The sequence below is a fragment of the Lytechinus pictus genome, chromosome 6, assembly GCF_037042905.1.
Source record: "Lytechinus pictus isolate F3 Inbred chromosome 6, Lp3.0, whole genome shotgun sequence".
NCBI lineage: Eukaryota > Metazoa > Echinodermata > Echinoidea > Temnopleuroida > Toxopneustidae > Lytechinus > Lytechinus pictus.
The window spans coordinates 23,789,952-23,810,403 of NC_087250.1; the positions used below are offsets into that span (position 1 = coordinate 23,789,952).

General features: G+C 37.5%; 1 protein-coding gene across 2 annotated transcripts; it reads right to left on the reverse strand.

Moving 5' to 3' along the window:
• Positions 1 to 2,800: 2,800 nt before the first annotated feature.
• On the reverse strand, positions 2,801 to 20,380 carry LOC129263655 (gastrula zinc finger protein XlCGF57.1-like). 2 transcript variants are annotated; one of them, XR_010293954.1, is made up of 4 exons: positions 20,285 to 20,380; positions 16,092 to 16,259; positions 3,174 to 11,806; positions 2,801 to 3,119 (listed from the first exon to the last, which is right to left on the reverse strand). XR_010293954.1 is itself a non-coding variant. In XM_054901555.2 (3 exons), exons 2-3 carry the CDS (start codon positions 16,249 to 16,251, stop codon positions 10,194 to 10,196), a joined length of 1,773 nt encoding a protein of 590 aa, XP_054757530.2. In that variant the 5' UTR covers positions 16,252 to 16,259; positions 20,285 to 20,380; the 3' UTR covers positions 2,801 to 10,193. The 2 variants fall into 2 exon arrangements, 1 of the variants encoding a protein (XP_054757530.2); XM_054901555.2 differs by having other exon boundaries at positions 2,801 to 11,806.
• Between the last annotated feature and the right edge of the window lie 72 nt (positions 20,381 to 20,452).

Genomic DNA, 20,452 nt, shown 5'->3' on the forward strand with positions numbered 1-20,452 from the left:
CTATACATGCATTGGTAAATACTGGCCCGTATTCTAAAGTCGGGTTTAACTTGGGTCACGGTCTAACTCGGCTAAAGTAATGTCAAAGCCAATAGAAATGTCAAAATTGTTCTTACATTGTATGTTTTTTATGTTTACTTTGCTCTTTCCTTACTCATGAATTTTGAAGAAAGCTATCATATTTATCCTTCTGGAACAGTTAAGAATGATTCGAGAGAAAAACGAGCTGATGCATTGAAATAATACTGCTAGAGATTTATGCCACTATTGGCTATCCATAGTTAAACCATAACTTTAAACCAGAGTTTAAAGGTAAATGCCAGTTGTGGTAACGATATCAAAATGAGTTCGTACAGAATTTTATGAAATGACCACCAAAGTGTCTGTTTGTATAAATAAAAAATATGTGCCAAAGGATTCTGGAAGAAATTGTCAAGCGTCGGGCCGACATTCAAAGCAATAATAATACACTGTCCCACGTGCACTTATCTGTGTTGGTGATCTTCAGTGTGAACATTTTTCTGCGTAGATTTCAAGATTTCAGTAAGTTCAGTTTATGTAACTGTACTAGATCTAGATCCTCGATGATATACTGACAATTAAGCCTGGTTTTACAGACTTTCTTATGAAATCAGTGTTTACTGCAACTACTGGCATTTCTCTTTAAATTGAACCCGACTTCAGAATACGGGCCACTCAGTATATTCAGTTCTAACATGAAGCTTAGCGATTAATCATGGAGCTTAATTTCTACATTGGATCAATAATCAATGCACAATAAATAATGGAATCAATCATAGAAATCATCCCGTGAACATTCACTATCCCCTGGGCCAGGGGCGGATCCAGGATTTTCCAAAATGGGGGGGGGGGGGCACATTTTTTGGAGGAAAATTTTGAAGAGCAAAAAACAAAAGGTTTTTAACCAAAAATTTAGGATATTTCGAACCTGAAAAAATTTGACAAGCAAAAGAAAAAAACTTTCAAAAGAGGGGACACACAATGGCATTTTTACATTACAAATTTTAATTCTCAAAAAGGGGTAGCACGGGCCGGCTGTGTCCCCCCCCCCTGGATCCGCCAGTGCCCTGTGCAGTGTTCATATGGGTGATATGATAGTTAAATTGCCAATCTGTCCCCTGCCAACTCGTCCATTCACCACATGGTCTACTTTCATTTAGTCTAATGCCATCCCGTCCAACATTTCGTCTAACAACCAGTTGGTCTAATATCAATCTTATTTTCATTCATTTCGCCCAATTAACACTTGGTCCAAGTAGACCAAATGGTATATGGACAAAATGGCTATTGGACCAACTGGTTATTAGACAGAATGGCATTTCCAGAAAGTAGACCATGTGGTGAGTGGACGAACTGATGATAGACCAAATGATAGTAGACGAGTTGGCAATTAGACGAATTGAAAATAAACCATTCACAACATGATCAACCACTATCATATGGTTTAGATCATGTTGCGAATGGTTATGATGTGTTCATATGGGTGATTCGATAGTGGTTGATCATGTTGTGAATGGTTATGATGTGTTCACCTATTGGTGATATAAATAGTGGTTGATTGTGTTGTGAATGGTTATGCTGTCTTCACATGGTGATTTGGTAGTGGTTGATCGTGTTGTGAATGGTTAAGTGTTCACATTGTGATTTGATAGTGATTGTGTTGTGAATGGTTATGTGTTCACATGGGTGATATGAATAGTAGTTGATTGTGTTGTGGATGGTTATGCCGTGTTCACATGGGTGATCGATTAAAACCCATGTAAACACTATCCAACATGTGGGTTTCATACGGGTTAAATCTGGGCATACCCCATATAAATAACCAGATTTCCATCTCGCCTGTACTTCTCTTCATCTGAATAAATATCTGTCTCCAGACCAAAAGGCTTTGAAATAATTAAGAACACTCGGTTAATATTTACTTGGGCCAGTTATTCAGTTGAAAGTATAGATTATATTCATAGGCAAGTATTTTACTTAGCATTTTACTAGGCTAAGCTAAATGCTTGAACTCGCATTCAGACATCTTTATCAGGCTAAAGTTAAGCAAAAATACTTAAAACCATTCTTACAACCAAGTTTAAGTATCCATCTGTGCGCAGTATGTATGACTGCCAACATGAACATTTGTAAACTGCACGCAAGACAGACTCGGGCCAGGTAGTTGACTGAATAGCAAAATACTCGGCCAAAAGCCACTCAGCAAATTCCATTGACGAGTGGATACCATATGCGCCACCATGGGGTCTAGCTCGAAAAGCACCCTAAACAAGTATTTTCCATAATCTGAAAATGCACCCCTAAACAATTATTGGTGTGTGAAACCCTACCCTAACAAGTATTGGAAACAAAACGACTCTTGGCAAGTATTCTCTGAATTGAACCTCTAAACAATTTTAATTGTTATAGAGGTCTATGTCACAGACGTCGGTTTGTACATCATTGGGTTTACTACGGCCCCACCTCCCACACCTCGCGCAAATCGGACTCTAAACATGTAGTGTTGAATGCTGGGAAAAAAGTACATCCTTTATAAAACATTTTAGTCTTTTTTATATCCTCGCAAATTTGACCCTAAACACGTAGCTTTCCTAGCAAAATAGATACCCTTTTTTCATGATTTTAGTGTTTTTGACACCCTTATTACGTAACGTGCCCCATCTTGAAAAAGACATCCTTTTTATGTGTTTTTTTGGTCGCGCATGGTATCCACTCATCAATGTAAGTGGCCCCCCCCCCGGGCAAACTCCATCACTGACATAATAATAATACATGTATGTTTTAAAGTGTTTTCTATATCCTTTTTAATATTTTCCAGTAATACCAATAGAATGTATGATATTAACAGACCAATAACCATATATCAAATAGTATAAAATGTGTTTAGATCAAGTATTTAATAAAAGAGGTACATGTAAAAGACATTCGATTGTGACTTGTGTTTACAGATATTCGATAGTGACTTGTGTTTACAGACATTCGATAGTGACTTGTGTTTACAGATATTCGATTGTGACTTGTGTTTATAGACATTCCATTGTGACCTGTGTTTACAGACATTCGATAGTGACCTGTGTTTAAAGACATTTGATTGTGACCTGTGTTTACAGACATTCGATAGTGACTTGTGTTTACAGACATTCCATTGTGACCTGTGTTTACAGACATTCGATAGTGACCTGTGTTTAAAGACATTTGATTGTGACCTGTGTTTACAGACATTCGATAGTGACTTGTGTTTACAGACATTCCATTGTGACCTGTGTTTACAGACATTCGATAGTGACCTGTGTTTAAAGACATTTGATTGTGACCTGTGTTTACAGACATTCGATAGTGACCTGTGTTTAAAGACATTTGATTGTGACCTGTGTTTACAGACATTCGATAGTGACTTGTGTTTACAGACATTCGATAGTGACCTGTGTTTAAAGACATTTGATTGTGACCTGTGTTTACAGACATTCGATAGTGACCTGTGTTTAAAGACATTCGATAGTGACCTGTGTTTAAAGACATTCGATAGTGACCTGTGTTTCCAGACATTCGATAGTGACTTGTGTTTAAAGACATTTGATTGTGACCTGTGTTTACAGACATTTGATTGTGACCTGTGTTTACAGACATTCCATTGTGACCTGTGTTTACAGACATTCGATAGTGACTTGTGTTTAAAGACATTTGATAGTGACCTGTGTTTCCAGACATTCGATAGTGACTTGTGTTTAAAGACATTTGATTGTGACCTGTGTTTACAGACATTCCATTGTGACCTGTGTTTACAGACATTCGATAGTGACCTGTGTTTAAAGACATTCGATTGCGACTTGCATGACATCAAATCTCAACTTATGAAGGTTAAATACTTGAACACTATATTTTGTAGGTGACCTAGACCATTGCAATATAAACGTGATAATTCAACCCTTACTTTTGGTGGAAATAAATTACTTTATCAGGCAAAACATTCATTTTGGGGGGCTACTTTTTCACAAGCTTATGTGCAAACCTACAACACTGGATAAGCATTAATATTGCAGTGAATGAGGATTCATCAGGGGTCTTTAATGTTAGTTTCCAGGGCCGATCTTACAAAGACTTGCGATTGATCCAATCAATCGTAACTATGGACGGCCAGCAATGTTCATCAACATATAAAATGCTTGTTTGTTCAAAAAAAAATTCTAGAAATTTTATATCCATAATTCATTGATTTCTTGACAATTTGGTGTGTTCTCCTTTGTCTACAAAAGACATTTTACAAATTTCCTGTAGAAAAAATTATGATACTGATGGATTTCCATAGAGTTACGATTGATTGGATCAATCATAACTCTTTGTAAGATGGTCTCTTTTGAGCATTTGGGGGCGAAATCACCCAGTGTCCCTGTGTATCTTTTCCCAGCACTGTACGTATCCATCAGTGATAATATGGTCAACCATGGCATACTCGATGGTCTTTTGATTTTTTTGCATGACAAAGGGAGATCAAATTCTGGGCTCCTCTGCACAGGCATTGTAGGTTTAAAAGGTACGGTATCTCTGTGGGAGCATTTCATCAAACAAAAGTTTTGTCAATGATTTTTCACTGGCTATTGTTATAAGCTACCGAAATCCTTGTATCTGATTGGCTCAGAGCATATTTAGTACCGGTACGTGAAAATCACTGGCATGGTGCTTAATGAAATACTTCAACATATTCATACAATTAAATTGATTTTTTTGTCTTAAACGAATAGGATTTTTATCAAGGACTTTAACCGCCCTTTCACAAGGTAAAAAAAAACGTAATAACTAATTTGAATGATGATTCCAGTAAAAAATAAGGCTAATGACAAAATTTTAGCATGTGTGAAACCAAACTCGAATCACGAATGCTAATCACAATCACAAATTTAAATTCTACTCCTGAGGTGAATTCCAGATAAGTTTCACTCAAATTACGGTACAAATTGTACGTGTGAAAGGCTTGACCTCAAAAACATCTTTTGGGGGGCAGAGCTTACTTGTCCTTTCAAGCACTTCAGTAGATAATACAATTGTCATGCACTCATCGTATCGATGCAGTGCTTTGAATGACAAGACACAAAGGACACATACCGCCTTCGCTCGGGAATTCAAATTCAAATCAGTTTTTGAGGGAGCATGTGAAAGTTCCAATGATTCTAATGACAAATCGCAATCATCAATACTATGAATTCAAGATTCACGTGTGAAAAGGCCCTATGTCTATAGATTCATTCAAAGCCAACCTTAAGACATATCCATTCTCATCATATTTCAAATAACAACCCCCCCCTTCCGTGTAATAATTCCCTCTGCGCCTCTGAATAGAAAACTAAATAGAAGGCACACTCTACTAAAAAATGTTATATATTATGATATTATCATCTCTTTTTCTATTACAGAAGTAAAACAGAATAATAACATTAATAAAAATATGATCAATAATTATTTCCTCCAAAGAAGATTAACTGAATTTAATCAAAGAAACGTAATTTCATCCTTATATACCATAAGCAAAACAAAAAGCTGAAATTTTATGAAAACAATAAAAACATAATAAAAAAAAAAGAGCTGAAATAGAGGACAAAAGACAATGTTAAAGGAGAATGAAACCCTTGAAACCAGCTGAATCCATATCAAAGAGAAAAATCAAAGAAACATATTGTTGAAAGTTTGAGGAAGATTGAATGAATAAGAAAGCATTTGAATATTGAGATCACTAATGCCATGTAGATCCTCCTATTGGCAATGCGACCAAGATCTGTGATGTCACACACGTACAACTCCCTCATTACTTTAGTACTTATGTCACTTATCTTCTCACTTTTATAGAGTCTATCACAAGGTGAGGTGTTCTCTTTATGAGAGGACAAGTACAGATGTTTCACAACATTATATCATTGATGAATCGTTTGTCATATGATTAGAATGAGCAAAAAGAGATGTTTTGGGATATATTTTCAGTGTCCAAAAGGGGAGAGTTGTTCATCTGTGACATCATAGATCTTGGTCGCTTTGCCAATGGGAGGATCTCCGTAGCATTAGTGATCTCGACATTCAAATGCTCATAACTCTTCTATTGCTAGTCCTATTTTACTCAAACTTTTGTTGATCTTATTCTTTGATTTTTCTGCTTTCACAAAAGCTAACTTGCTCCAAGAGTTTCATTCTCATTTAATACAACCCATTAGTATTACCGGCTAAGCCATTATCCTTATCACACAAATGGAATTTCATCCTTAATATGAGAAAAATAAAGCTGAATTCAAATATTTTAGTTGCCAATTTCATTGAATATAAGCAATTTTTCTACAAAATTAAAATTCATATTTTTCCAGCAAGACATTTGATTCAATAGAAAGTAAACAAACATGGTCAGAGTTGAATTAATATAAATTTCAAGGAAAATAAATATATTAATTTTTCACATTCATTACTTTCAATCAATGAGATATATGCACATACCATAAGAACACTATCATTGCTGAATTGATCAAATAAATTATGTCAATTTGGGAGGTTCCAAGAGGCCGAGTGTTACGCACTTGCACAATTATTTTCCTCCTTACCCTGATCTTCAATGTAAACTGAAATATACACACTCGAAAAACACTAGTCGTTGTAGACTGGGGGGGGGGGCATTCAGCCCCCCTCGACATTTTTTTGCGATAAATCTGCCGCACAAAATCTTATGACCACGTCGCTCGCTGACTTTTTACTTTTAAGTCTCGCGCAACTTTTGAGACCAAAATTGTGATCCCCAATTACAAGGTTCCGAAATTGCACATTTCGTAACTGCATGCAGACCAAAAATTGCTCAAATACATGAATTTCTGAACAAATCGCGGGTAACGCGCATGTCAATTTTGTCGTGATCCACAGCCGAGATCATAAGGGGGGGGGGGCTGAATCAGCCCCCAGTCTTCTTAGGCGTCAATAGGGTTAATCCAATTTGAAGTCAACTATGCATTTTCAGGACATGCTTTCAAACCAAAGGCAAGCTTTATTAGATAAGGCTATTAAACAGAAATTATTTTTATGTAGACAACTCTTGTGATAAGACCCCTATCAATCATTACAACATGCTCATAATTTTAATAAATTTATACAACATTGCCTATTTAAGTATAAATGATTTTCAGCTTGAAATATTATCCTGTCTGTTGACACCCCAAACCTACATCGAACGTTTGCTTTATTGCTTTCATAATGGCACTTGTTATACAAATTAATTTCACCCTGCATAAAAAAAATATTTCTCTGTCATACATGCGTATACGTTAAACAACAATCAAGTTTAAATTCACTGATATCATATGCATGTTTCATAATACATGATGCAATTATATTGTGAGTAAAACTCAAGAGGCCCGTATTCTGAACTCGGATTTAAATTAAACCATGGTTTAAAGTTGTGGTTGAACTATGGAGAGCCAACTGGGGCACAAATCTCTATTAGTACACATTGAATTATTAACTCACATGACACTCAAATCATTCATAACTGCTGGGAATGATAACTGAAGTATTTTTCGTCATTGTAAAAACAAGGGGGAAACAAAATAGTAAAAATAAGAAATATACAATGTAAACACAGTTTTTGGCATGTTTTGCATAATTCTAGCACAGAGTTAGACCGTGCTCTAAGTTAAACCTGACTTCAGAAAGAGGGCCATACAGATTAATCTCAAGAGCTTGGCTGACCAATGTATATGAAATAGAGACCCCATGTCTGCATGTACCTAAAAATTGACTTGAGAATAAACATGAATTTCTTTAAAATTTCACAAAACTTTCTAGTTAACATTGTTTCTTATAATTTCTTAAGAGTAAATGTGCCAAAACTTGAGAGAAATAAATGACTTTCTTGGTCATTTAACTTGAAATCATGATTTTCCCAATCTCTTTTGGATGATGTTGGGGAATAGTGACATTAGAAGTCGTTCATCAACACTTCAAATCCAGCAGATGAACACTCAACATTAGCCTTCAACTCATAACGAATATGTCATACTTTCCAAGGTCAGTCCAAACAGTTGAATACCCCAACACTCCTGATTTAAACACCTTGTTAGGAATTAATGATACTGGGTATGCTTTTGATACATTTAGGTCAACACCAGATAAACATTACTCCCAAGACCAACCTTACATTACCTTGGGTTTAGCGTTGAAGCTGGTGTTGCCTTTAAACCAACACCAGATTTATATATCATGCTTGAAATTTAAAAAAAAATGTCATTTACGCTATTCATAGCTCAACATCAGGTGATATCCGCCCAACACCAACAATGACCAACTTTACTTCAAGTTTAGAGTTGGGGCTGGTGTTGGTGTTGCCTTTACACCAGCACCAGATTTATAAAACCAACCTTACTTCAGGTAAGTGTTGTGGCTGGCATTGCCTTGACACTACAGTGTGTCTCTAAAAAAAGTAAACCCAACTTCGACGGCAAATTTTCAGAAAACTAAAAAATATTTACACATTATTTTTTAATTGTTAGATAGTCCAATAAGTCTTCTGTCCAATTACATCACTTAGGTTATCTAACTCTCATGCATGACTGAGCATGATTCAACTTAGTGAACTGGTGTCAAATCATCACTGTGGCAAGTTATTTCTTGTTATTTTCATGCATTCAAGGCCTATTTGAAGTTAAACTCAGTGGTTCCGTGATCAGCATACTTTCTCACATTGTACCAGATGGCCCTTTTGTTGGAGGCTGCCTCTCGGGGAACTGCACCCGAAAAGCCTCTTGAACTTCCACGAAACTTCTTGTTTCCTGGTATTGAGTTACCAGGAATACTCTCTGCTCAATTGTCAACTGTACCATGTTTGAAAAGCATGTGAAGTGTGCCTGTGTTAGGAACAACCTTTGCTGAAGTTGTTATGAAATTATAGGCCTAACATGTGACCAAAATTTAACTTCAAATAGGCCTTGAATGCATGACAATAGCAAGAAATAACTTGCCACAGTGATGATTTAATCATAGGCCTAACATGTGACAAACATTTGACTTCAAATAGGCCTTGAATGCATGACAATAACAAGAAATAACTTGCCACAGTGATGATTTGACACCAGTTCACTAAGTTGAATCATGCTCAGTCATGCATAAGAGTTAGATAACCTTAGTGATATAATTGGACAGAGGACTTATTGGACTATCTAACCGTGAAAAAATAATGTGTAAATATTTTTTAGTTTTCTGAAAATTTGCCATTGAAGTTGGGTTTACTTTTTTTAGAGACACGCTGTATAACCAGATTTATAGACCATTCTTATAAGTAATAACCCAACACCAGGTGACATCCCTCCCAACACCAACAGTGACCAACTTTACTTTTAGTGTTGTGGCTGGTGTTGCCTTTACACCAACATCAGATTTATAAAAAGAAAACACCATGCTTGAAATTAATGATACCATTCATGCAATTGATAGCTCAAAGCCAGGTGACATCCCTCCAAACATTAACCTCACTGCATGTTTAGTTGTGTAGCTGGTGTTGTTTGACCCCAACCCCAGCTTTCAGCACCAAACTTGTAATCACTTGATTGAAAACGGGAGCGTTTCAGGTAAGGACTTGTCATTGTTTTATCTGACAAGTCCCCTTTTATCCGAGTTACCATAGTAACCATACTTCTCAGCCAATCAAATTCAATGAGTTGTCAGATACGACAACTTGTCGGATGAAAAATTTGATGAAACGCTCCCCAGTATTAAATAAATGACCGGGCATATATAGTGATAACATCCTTCATCAAATGAAAAGAAATTTGGAATGATAAGTAGAACGGTTTTCTTGACCTTTGATACATGAGACTATGGGGGTTCCACAACAAAAGAGTTACATACATGTAAGTGCAATTCAATAAAGATATGCTTACATTAAAGTGCAAACCCACACATGATATCTAATAAGGAATATCTTTGATTTTCTGTTTTAATTCACATGCTTTGAGGATTAATCATGACTCTGATTAATGCGGTGATGCGTTAAATATTCCACATTCAACTGACGATCTAAATACAGATCTTTATAATCGCAGATTATCTTTGTTAAACATCCCCACAAGCAGACTGTGTTATTGGACATAAATATAAACCAAACAGATATGAATGTGATCTTTTTCCCTGAGGGTCAAATGTTGTCTTGTTCTCTATCAAGGATCATCTAGCGTATGGGTTGCCATGTGCAACGTCAAATGACCACTCTGGGGAAATTTCTTGCCACATAGAGCACACTCATACGGCTTCTCCCCAGTATGAGTTCGCATGTGAACCACCAACGTCCCGCTCTGTGCAAACCTGTTATCACACACAGAGCACTTGTAAGGTCGATCACCCGTGTGAGTCCGCATGTGTGTGATGAGTCCTGTGTTCTGCGTGAAGCGCTTGCTGCAGATGGTACACTTGTGCTTCTTCTCCCCTGTGTGGATCTTTTTATGGTTCGAGAGGCCATCCCAGCGAGAAAACTCCTTTTTGCAGACATCACATTTGAAGGGTTTTTCTCCCGTATGTGTTCGCAGGTGCTTTGTCAGCGTCTTCTTCGCCGTGAACGCCTTCTTGCAGTAGGTGCATTTGTAGGGATTCTCTCCAGTATGGATACGCATGTGTATCGTCAGGAGTCCGCTCTGGGCGTACTTCTTGTCGCAGATAGTGCATTTGTAGGGCTTTTCGCCAGTATGGACACGCATGTGAGTGGCGAGGCCGCTGCTCTGGCCAAACCCCTTCTTGCAGATAGTGCAAATGTATGGTTTCTCCCCGCTGTGGGTTCTTCTATGGCTCCTCAGGCTACTCAACCGAGGGAAGACCTTGTCGCAGTCTTGGCACGCATAGGGTTTCTTTCCCGTGTGGATCCGCATGTGGGACACCAACCCACTGTTGTAATAAAATCCCTTGTTACAAACAGAGCAATGCAACGGAGCATCGCCGATGTGCGTACCCATGTGTTCTGAAAGACTACTGCCGTGAGAGAATCGTTTGTTGCATACTGTGCACTGGTAAGGTTGTTCTTTGGTATGGGTCCTCATGTGAACCACAAGGCCTTCTGACCGTGCAAAGCACCTCTTGCAGACTTTGCATTGATGCGGTTTCTCCCCGCTGTGGACTGTCATATGCTTCCTAACCCCACTCCGCTGTGAGAAGCTCTTTGGACAGACTGGACATTTAAAAGGCTTTTCCCCCGTATGGGTTCTTATGTGGTCATCAAGGTTTCTGGTACGGTGGAATCCCTTACCGCAGATGGAGCATGTGTAGCGTAGCTTCTTGTTGTGGGTCGTCATGTGGTCCTTCAGAAGCTCACTCTCGGAAAAAAGCTCATCGCACACCGAGCACTTGAAGGATTGTGCTCCGATGTGCGTCGCAACGTGAACAGCCAGCGTGCTCCTCTTGAAGTATCCCTTGTTGCATACGGAGCACTTGAATGGCTTTTCTCCTGGGTGGCTATTCATGTGCTCCCGCAGCAGACCGCCATGGGCGAATCCCTCGTTACAAACATGGCACGCATACTTTAAGTCTTTCCCGTGTGTTTTCACATGCTCCTGCAGTTGGTCTTTGAAGTTGAAAGCAACGTTGCATATGCAACACTGGTGGCAAGACTCTCCTATCTTAATACTGTCTGTGTCCTCACCATTGTTAGGGGTTGGTGTGCCATCAGTGCAGCTCAGAGACGCTTCACCAATAAGTTGAAGAGGTTTGGACTCAACCTCGGATTCCGACTGAACCTCCGTCTTCACCAGTCCTGAAGATACCTTATTTGTGGTTTTCTGGCTACCTGGAGAAAACAAGAAACCATGAAGGAAGAGAATGAATATCATCTATGAGCATGCGCATATTTAGACAGCTGAAATCTGTCTGTCTGGAGAGATTTAAAACATTTTTTAACTCTTTCAGTTTCTCTTTGATTAATACACACACAGTGGTGCTCATGAACCAAAGCAGTGAAGTGTTGTAAACCAAATGCAATTGGGCAATTCCATAGGTTGGTGGACATGAGCTTAAAAATTCAAATTCAATATTTTCTTGAATTTTTAAATACTTTAAGTCCTTTATACATGATAATTTCAGGAACAAAAAATAAAAAGATTATTTTCATATGTATACTTTGGAAAAAAATTGTCAAAAGTTGTCTTCCATTCTGTACCAAAATACAAGAAATATAGTGAAAAATTAAATATGCCTTATTCCCATTTGTTATTGCAACATCATACCACTTCATATATTTCTGAAGTTTAAAAGAGTCAAATTACTTAAAATACACAACATATTTTCAATTAAATTTGTAGTACTTAGTTCAAAAATAAATATTGCAACCTGCTCAGGTGATGTAACGTGAGTAACCCAAAAAACTGACTTTGTTTTCTGGGAGAAAAATTCTTCACAGTTAATTGGTGGGATTTTAAATTCTCTTCCTTCAAACAATCTTTGACATGGTGATGACTATCAAAATCATTAAAAAATACAAATTTTTATAAAAATGATGAAGAAAAACTGTAACGTGAGTAACTGTGTAACGTGAGTAACCATCATGTAACGTGAGTAACCAGTAAAAATTATGAAGTTAGGTAACATTTTCTGTGGGATATCAAGTTTTAATTCTCATGGTGAGTTGTGAAGTTATTTTTGATTAATTAAAAGCAAAATGAGGGTACACCTCTTTGATGTGACTCTTTTTTCATCAAAATATCAGTGGTCATACAATCACACAAAAATCGAATACTAGTAGAAGTATTCACAATGCGAGAGTGCATTAGTAAGACTCAAAGCTTAGATTAACCAAACTTTAAAGTGTCTTTGAACAATACATTGAATGCCCTTAACCCTATCTAGGCCGGGGTAATTTGGGAGTTCATATGGCCAAGGGGGGGGGGGGGGGCCTCACAAGCCCCCCCTTGAGATCTCGGCCATTGGCCACACGATTGCGCCGAAAATTGACACGCAGGTTGTCTTGGACATAATCTACAAAACTGTACAGTAATTTATTTCATGCAAATGGGTATTAAGCGATTTTGCTAATTTATGCGTAATAAGTAAGCGAATCATACTTTTCCCTCTTACTCCTTCAATAAAGCCCTAATTGTTCAAATTTGTGGTATAAAAACTCTTTTTGGTGTTCCTAGCAAGTGTACTTGAAAAAAAATTGCGATATCAGATAAATTTCTTATTCATTTTATTGTTTTTTGCAATTTCTTATGTATTTCATTGTTTTTTGGACCTTTTGTTTTTTCAATGAAATTTGTTGGGTACTCTTCTGAGATCATAAATGGCATAAAATAAATACATTTAGACCAGCAAAACTAAAAATAATCATACATTTATGATTTTTGGTTGAAAACAGAATTTGCATGGACTTTGAAGAACCTGCTCCTTTTCTAATCCTGATATGACAGTGTGATTGGTTGATCAGTTTCTAGCTTTTTTTTTCATTTACCAGTGTTGATGTACATGTATCGGGATCTCATTTTTACTTAGACAGTCATTCTGCAAGGATCAATATTACTGACACTCTTCATGTCAAAGAAACTAGATCCACCGTCTATTGCTAATAATAGCGGACACTTTAAATTCACAGACACTTTTTAATCAGCTGTATAGTACAGTCAAAATTATGCAGGTTAAAATGACACGGAGAGTATCAAGAAATGGAAGCTCAATGTGTCTTTGTACTGTATAGCCCATCTGAACTGTACATTTTAATTGTGTTTGCCTATAGGCCTAATCATAGCTGGTTCTTTAATTGATGTTGAGGGTTTTACATTTTTTTATTTACACAGCCCAAGCCAGATCTTGTACAGAAATAGTGAATACATTACCAATATACTGACCAATAAGTAAAAGAGAGGAGGAAACTTATTCAGAATGTTAACTTTAAACATAAACTGGTGTCTGAAATCCTACTCACATTATTACAGAAACAGAAACATGAATTTTACACACATTATTGAATTTTTAGTGACATTTATGTTGTAACGTGAGCAACTAACCGTAACATGAGTAACCACTTTATCTGAACCCCTATCAAAAACCATGTGTTCTTTATTTTTTTAATTATATACAAAGTTTGTCTCCCTAATGTACTTCTTTGAAATGGATATAATCAACTTTCATAAAAGCCTTGTATGAGGACACTCTTCACTTAGGTCGACTTTTCATTTTATGCATGTCCAAATCATGTAACGTGAGTAACCGACACATTTCAAAGATTTTCCAGGAGCATAATAAAATTTCCCAAGTTTTGTTTTTATACAAAGGATAGTCAGACTGTGTACTTTGTTGTGATAAAGAGATGTTTAGTTCCTATCAATAATAATGGAGTAACAGCTCCAAGTATGAGTCAAGGTGTCTCCAAATGTAACGTGAGTAACCGTGGAATAGCCCAATTGGTATTAATCAAAGTGTGATTTTTAGGGCCTTTTCACACGTGAATCTTGAATCACCATTGTAATGATGATTGCAATTCGTCTTTAGAATCATTGGACCTTTCACACGCTCATTTGAAAACTGTGATTTGAATTTGAATTCCAGAGCAAAGGCGGTATATGTCCTTGGTGACTTGTCAATCAAAGCACTGCATCGATATGATGAGTGCATGACAATTGTATTATCTACTGAAGTGCTTGAACGGACACGGAAGCTCCGCCCCCCAAAAGATGCTTTGGAGGTCAAGCCTTTCACATGTACATTTCGTACCGTAATTTGAGTGAAACTTAAAGGACAAGTCCACCCCAACAAAAAGTTGATTTGAATAAAAAGAGAAAAATCCAACGAAAGTAACGCTGAAAATTTCATCAAAATCGGATATAAAATAAGAAAGTTATGACATTTTAAAGTTTCGCTTAATTTCACAAAACACTTATATGCACATCCTGGCTGGTATGCAAATGAGGAGACTATGTCATCCACACACTATTTCTTTTGTATTTCATTATATGAAATATTCTAATTTTCTCCTCATTGTCAAGTGATACAACAATTTATTCCTCCCTGAACATGTGAAGTTAGTATTCTTTAATACAATATGGTTCATTCAAGTTGGTCCTTATTGTCAAATCTATAAAAAATGAAATATTGCATAATTCTAACAATAAAAAACAAAATAAATAGTGATGGACATCATCGACTGACCCACCAGTTGTGCATAACACTGTTTTGTGAAAAATAAGCGAAAATTTAAAATGTCAGAACTTTCTTATTTTACATCCGATTTTGATGAAATTTTCAGCACTATGCTAGTTTGATTTTTCTCTATTTATTCAAGTTAGCATTTTCCTGGGGTGGACTTGACCTTTAACTGGAATTCACCGCCGGAGTAGAATTTGAATTCGTTATTGTGATTAGCGTTCGTAATTCTAGTTTGGTTTCACCTGTGCTAAATATTTGTCACTAGCCTTATTTTTCACTGGAATCACGATTTTTTACCATGTGTAAGGGGGTTACTCACACTTAACTCTTTTGTATAACACCCCTTGGCATTACCGTATTCCAAAATCAAGAAGCAAACAGAGTGCCCCCTAACGTCAATTGGAAAGAAAATCTAAAACTTTGCATTCAAACAAAAACATTTTTAAAATTCATATACAATCAAATGATGACTACCAATATTGGATAACTAGTTGAGAGTGAGACTCCCATAGGACAATGGCATACAGTTCAGTAGCGTATGCAGTATATTGTAAAGTGGGTGAGGAGGGGGTTCAAGCTGAATGAAATTTTGACAACCAAAAAAAAAAGGTCTTCACCACCAATTTTAGGTAGTTTCCTACCCCGAAAAAATTGACAAGCAAAAAGGAAGAAGACAAAAAAAAAAAACCGGTCTTCACCACCAATTTTATGCCGTTTCGTACCACCAATTTGGGGGGGGGGGTTGAACACCTGTCACCACTCCCCTGCATAGTACACTACTAATGGCATAATTTTTGGGTCAAAGTGATAATAAAAGTCAAGTGCATGAAAATGACACAAATTTCCATGAATTTAAGAGGGAAATGACCAAAAATTAGTGAGTCTCACTCTCGATGAACAAGAGTTGGAAGCCTAAATTATACCAACTCTATATTTACCTGCATTTATTGATTCTGTTTGGTAGACTGCCAAACCATCACCCCATCCATTTTCTTCAAGGTTTTCTTCCTTTATGATGATTGTATGATATTCATTGATCATGCCTTCCGTATGTGGTTCCTCTATCGGTTCCTTCTTGATTGGTTTCACGCCATTCATCTTGCCATCTACAATGTTGAATAAAAAGAAAGTTGAATTTATTGGGAATCCAAAATGGAAATGAATCAAATTTTGTGAAATTTAGATAAAAAGGATTAAGAGAATGGTGAGAGAGGTAGTAAAAATGAGAAGGAATAGATCTTAGAAAAAAAAATGATGGTTGCTTGAAAAATGAGATCTCAAACCTAATATCGACAAGTTATGTTGTGAATATGATGAAGTAAAGAAGTAGGCACGTTGTAAGAAGTGCTGTCTTATGAAAATAAATTTGAGCGGCCGATTGCTCAGAAAAACACTTTAACTCATTAGGAATTCACAAAGAGTAGGCTATACATATCTCACATCTCACTAATACGAACGCGAAGAGTGGACTATTTTTTTTTTAATATTCAGAACTTGAAAGGAGGAAATCACTTAAAGTAATCTTGTAAAAAATACTGTAACTAGATAGAATAATAAAAGTTTCAAAAAATTTCATGAGTGGTTTACAGTTTATTAGTGAGATTTATTTCGTCAGAGAATCATCACTGAAAATAGGAACCAGCAATGAAATTCGGCCGAATTTCATAGCTAGAGAAATTTATTCTGTCAGAATCATCACTGACAAAATAAATCTCATCAGTAATTTGTCTTTATCTACTCTTCAAAATGGGAACCAGCTATGGAAAATCCTGATTTTGTGCTGGTTTCCATTTTCACGAGTAGATAGACAGTTTACCAGAGAAAATTATCTCGTCAGAATCATCACTGACAAAATAAATCTCATTTAATAGTAATATGAATGGGAACCAGCATGTACAACTCTGAGTTTTCCACGCTGGTTCCCATTTTGGCGAGTAGATTAAACTAGTTTACCCTACTCGCTGAAATGGGAACCAGCATGTTTTGGTGAGTAGATTAAACTAGTTTACTCTACTCGCTGAATGGGAACCAGCGTGAACAACTCTATGGCATGATGGTGAGTTTTCCACGCTGGTTCCCATTTGACTTTTTTAGCGAGTAGATTAATATTTACTATACTCGCTGAAATGGGAACCAGCGTAACTCGATCATGTGAATTTTCCACGCTGGTTCCCATTTGTAGCGAGTAAACTAGTTTACTCTACTCGCTGAAATGGGAACCAGCGTGTACACAACTCTGCGCTAGTACCCATTTTAGCGAGTATAGAGAAAAGACATCGACGAAATCAATCTTTCAGATCGTTCAGATCGAAGCTCTTTGAAGGATTAAATTCATTTATTAGAATCAGCGCACCAGCTGTGCCTGTGGTGAAGCAGTGAGCAAACTCGAAAAGTCAAAATAAAAGGTAACGTTAGGTAGGTCGGTCACGTCTTGTCGCGAAAAAGTAAAGGAGAACGGTATCGTTACCATAAAGGAGACTATCAGGCAATAAACAATGCAATGATGGTTGTGGATTGGGATGAAGAAATGAATGAAATGAACGTAGATGAAGCATGGAATTTCTTCTCATGTAGTCTTCAAACTGCCATTGACAAATGTATTCCAAAATCTAAGGGAATTTGATTGAAGAAAAAGAAATTATGGATGACGAGGAAAGCTCTGAAGCAACAGCGTAAGAAATACAAGTCCTGGAAAAGATTTAGAGATGGTGGACAAGCAAATATGATTGACTACAGAAAATCAAGATGTGAGGCTATCAAACTGCGTAAGATGACAAGAAATCTCAGAAGGAAGTTTGAAAAAGACATTGCCCTAAATGTCAAGGCAAACCCAAAGGCATTTTGGAAGTATGTGAACAGTTCCCTGAAGTATCGTTCAAAATGTGGAGTGATGCAGAACAATCAAGGAATTACTGCTGAGAGTGACGAAGAAAAGGTAGAATTGTTCAACGCCTTCTTCAGCAGTGTCTTTACAGAAGAAGATTTAGAGCAAGTCCCATTGCTAGATCACAGACACAGAGGGAACATGTTGTCTGACGTAGAAGTAAGGCCAAGCATGGTAAAGAACAAACTCAAAATGCTGAAGACCTGTAAGGCAGCAGGACCTGATGGGTTTCACCCAAAAGTTCTGAGAGAAACAGCAGAAACGCTATGTGTACCCCTTACACTCATCTTCAGGAAGTCACTGAAAGAGGGTGTCCTCCCACAGGCATGGAAAGATGCCAACATAACACCCATTCACAAAAAAGGTAGCCGCAGTGCTGTAGAGAACTACAGACCAATCAGTCTAACTTCAGTCATTTGCAAGATTTTGGAATCAATCATACGAGATGCTGTTGTTAAGCACCTTGTTGAGAATGATGTCCTGCATGACTCCCAGCATGGATTTCTACCAAGTAGATCATGTGTCACACAGCTGTTAGAAGTCATGGAGCTCTGGACGTCAACTCTTGATGAAGGATACAAAGTGGATGCAATCTATCTTGACTTCAGTAAAGCTTTTGACTCCGTGCCTCACCAGCGGCTCATGAATAAACTTGAGTCATATGGTATTACAGGTTGTATCAAGAATTGGCTACATAGTTTCCTTTTAAGACGCAGACAAAGAGTTGCCCTTAATGGAAAAGTTTCTCGGTGGCTGCCTGTCCAAAGTGGAATTCCGCAGGGAAGTGTTCTCGGCCCCACCTTGTTTGTGATCTTTATCAATGACCTGCCTGAAGTTGTTGACAGCATTGTCAAGATTTATGCAGATGACACAAAACTATTTCGTGAAATCAAGCAAAGGAGTGACTGTGACCGACTTCAGGATGATCTAGATAAGCTGGTGGAGTGGTCAGAGAAATGGCAACTAAACTTCAATGCATCTAAGTGTAAGTCTCTACACATAGGAAAGCAGAGCGTACACTTTCAGTACAAGATTGATGACACTGTGCTTGAAAATGTCGGCGAAGAGAGAGACTTAGGAGTTATCATTGACTCTGACTTGAAGTTCCACTCCCATGTTGCAAGTGCCGTACTGAAAGCCAACCGTGTACTTGCTCTGATCAGGCGTACTTTCATTTATAGAGATAAATATACCATTGTTAAATTGTACAAAGCATTGGTGAGACCTATTCTTGAGTATGGAAATGCTATTTGGCACCCAAGGTATGTCTGTGACCTTAAAGCCATTGAAAAAGTTCAGCGACGTGCGACCAAGTTGGTGCCATCATTGAAAGATCAAGACTACAGTAGAAGGCTTCGTTCCTTGAAGTTACCTTCCATTCAGTACAGAATGCGAAGAGGGGATATGATACATTACATACGTACAAGATCATCAATGGCATTGATGATTTGAACAAGGAGATGTTCTTTACATCTGCATCAACTCAGACAACACGTGGACATCTATGCAAATTGTATGTGAAGAGAAGCAGACTGGATGTTAGAAAAAATACTTTCAGTGCCAGAGTTGTAAATGACTGGAACTCCTTGCCGGCAGAGATAGTTAGTAGTTACTGCATCAACGTTGAACAGATTCAAGTCACAGTTAGACAAGTTTTGGTCTGCAGTGCAATATACTCACCCTTGGGAATAGTAACTCTGGCACAGCACACAGGCACACATTATTTTAATAGTTAGATGGAGATAGCAACAGTGATAGACCTGGAAACACGACTGCATAAGTAATTGCATTTTTCCAGTGGCAGTAGATCCGGTAATAAAGGTAATAAAGGTAATATTAGTAAAGTATCCGGTGAAAATTATGAACTGGTTCCCAATTTCATGATAATGCCAACCAGGATAATGCCTCAATATCTTTCCTTTATTTCATTTGATTTAATTTTTCACCTGAAATTTTCGGCGGGCAGCTGCTTCACCGGCCGGCCCAGCGAAGTCCGTCCGCGGCGATTCCCGGAGGGGCCGAGTGTTTGAAGCCGAAGCTTCGGGACCACGTCCACGGCAAGCTCGCCGACTCAATCCCGATCTGCATCTGCATGCGGAAGTTGGAGTTAGTTTTGTTCGCTATTCGTGGTCGTTTGTTACCTGTCTCATTTATATTTTCAAGACGCTATCTATCTTATACATTCCTTAAATTATAAATAAAACGATTCATGATATAAGTGAAATGAATAACACTCAATGAACTCACCAATGTAATGTTTATTTGATGAAGACAAGTCCGAAATGGTAAACGCCGGAAACTAAATTTCGCCAAATTATGGCTTCTGTAATGAAACCAAATAAAAAGGAAAAGGACGAGGGAGGGGCACTCAGAATATCGTGGTTATTTGAGTGGAATCATAAACAATTGTTTTTT

Bases quoted from the DNA above. Each gene is read 5' to 3' on its own strand.
- LOC129263655 (XM_054901555.2), bottom strand. From the start codon at position 16,251: ATGAATGGCGTGAAACCAATCAAGAAGGAACCGATAGAGGAACCACAT. The intron at 11,807-16,091 runs GTAAATATAGAG...TGTTTTCTCCAG, and splicing joins AACAGAATCAATAAATGCAG to GTAGCCAGAAAACCACAAAT.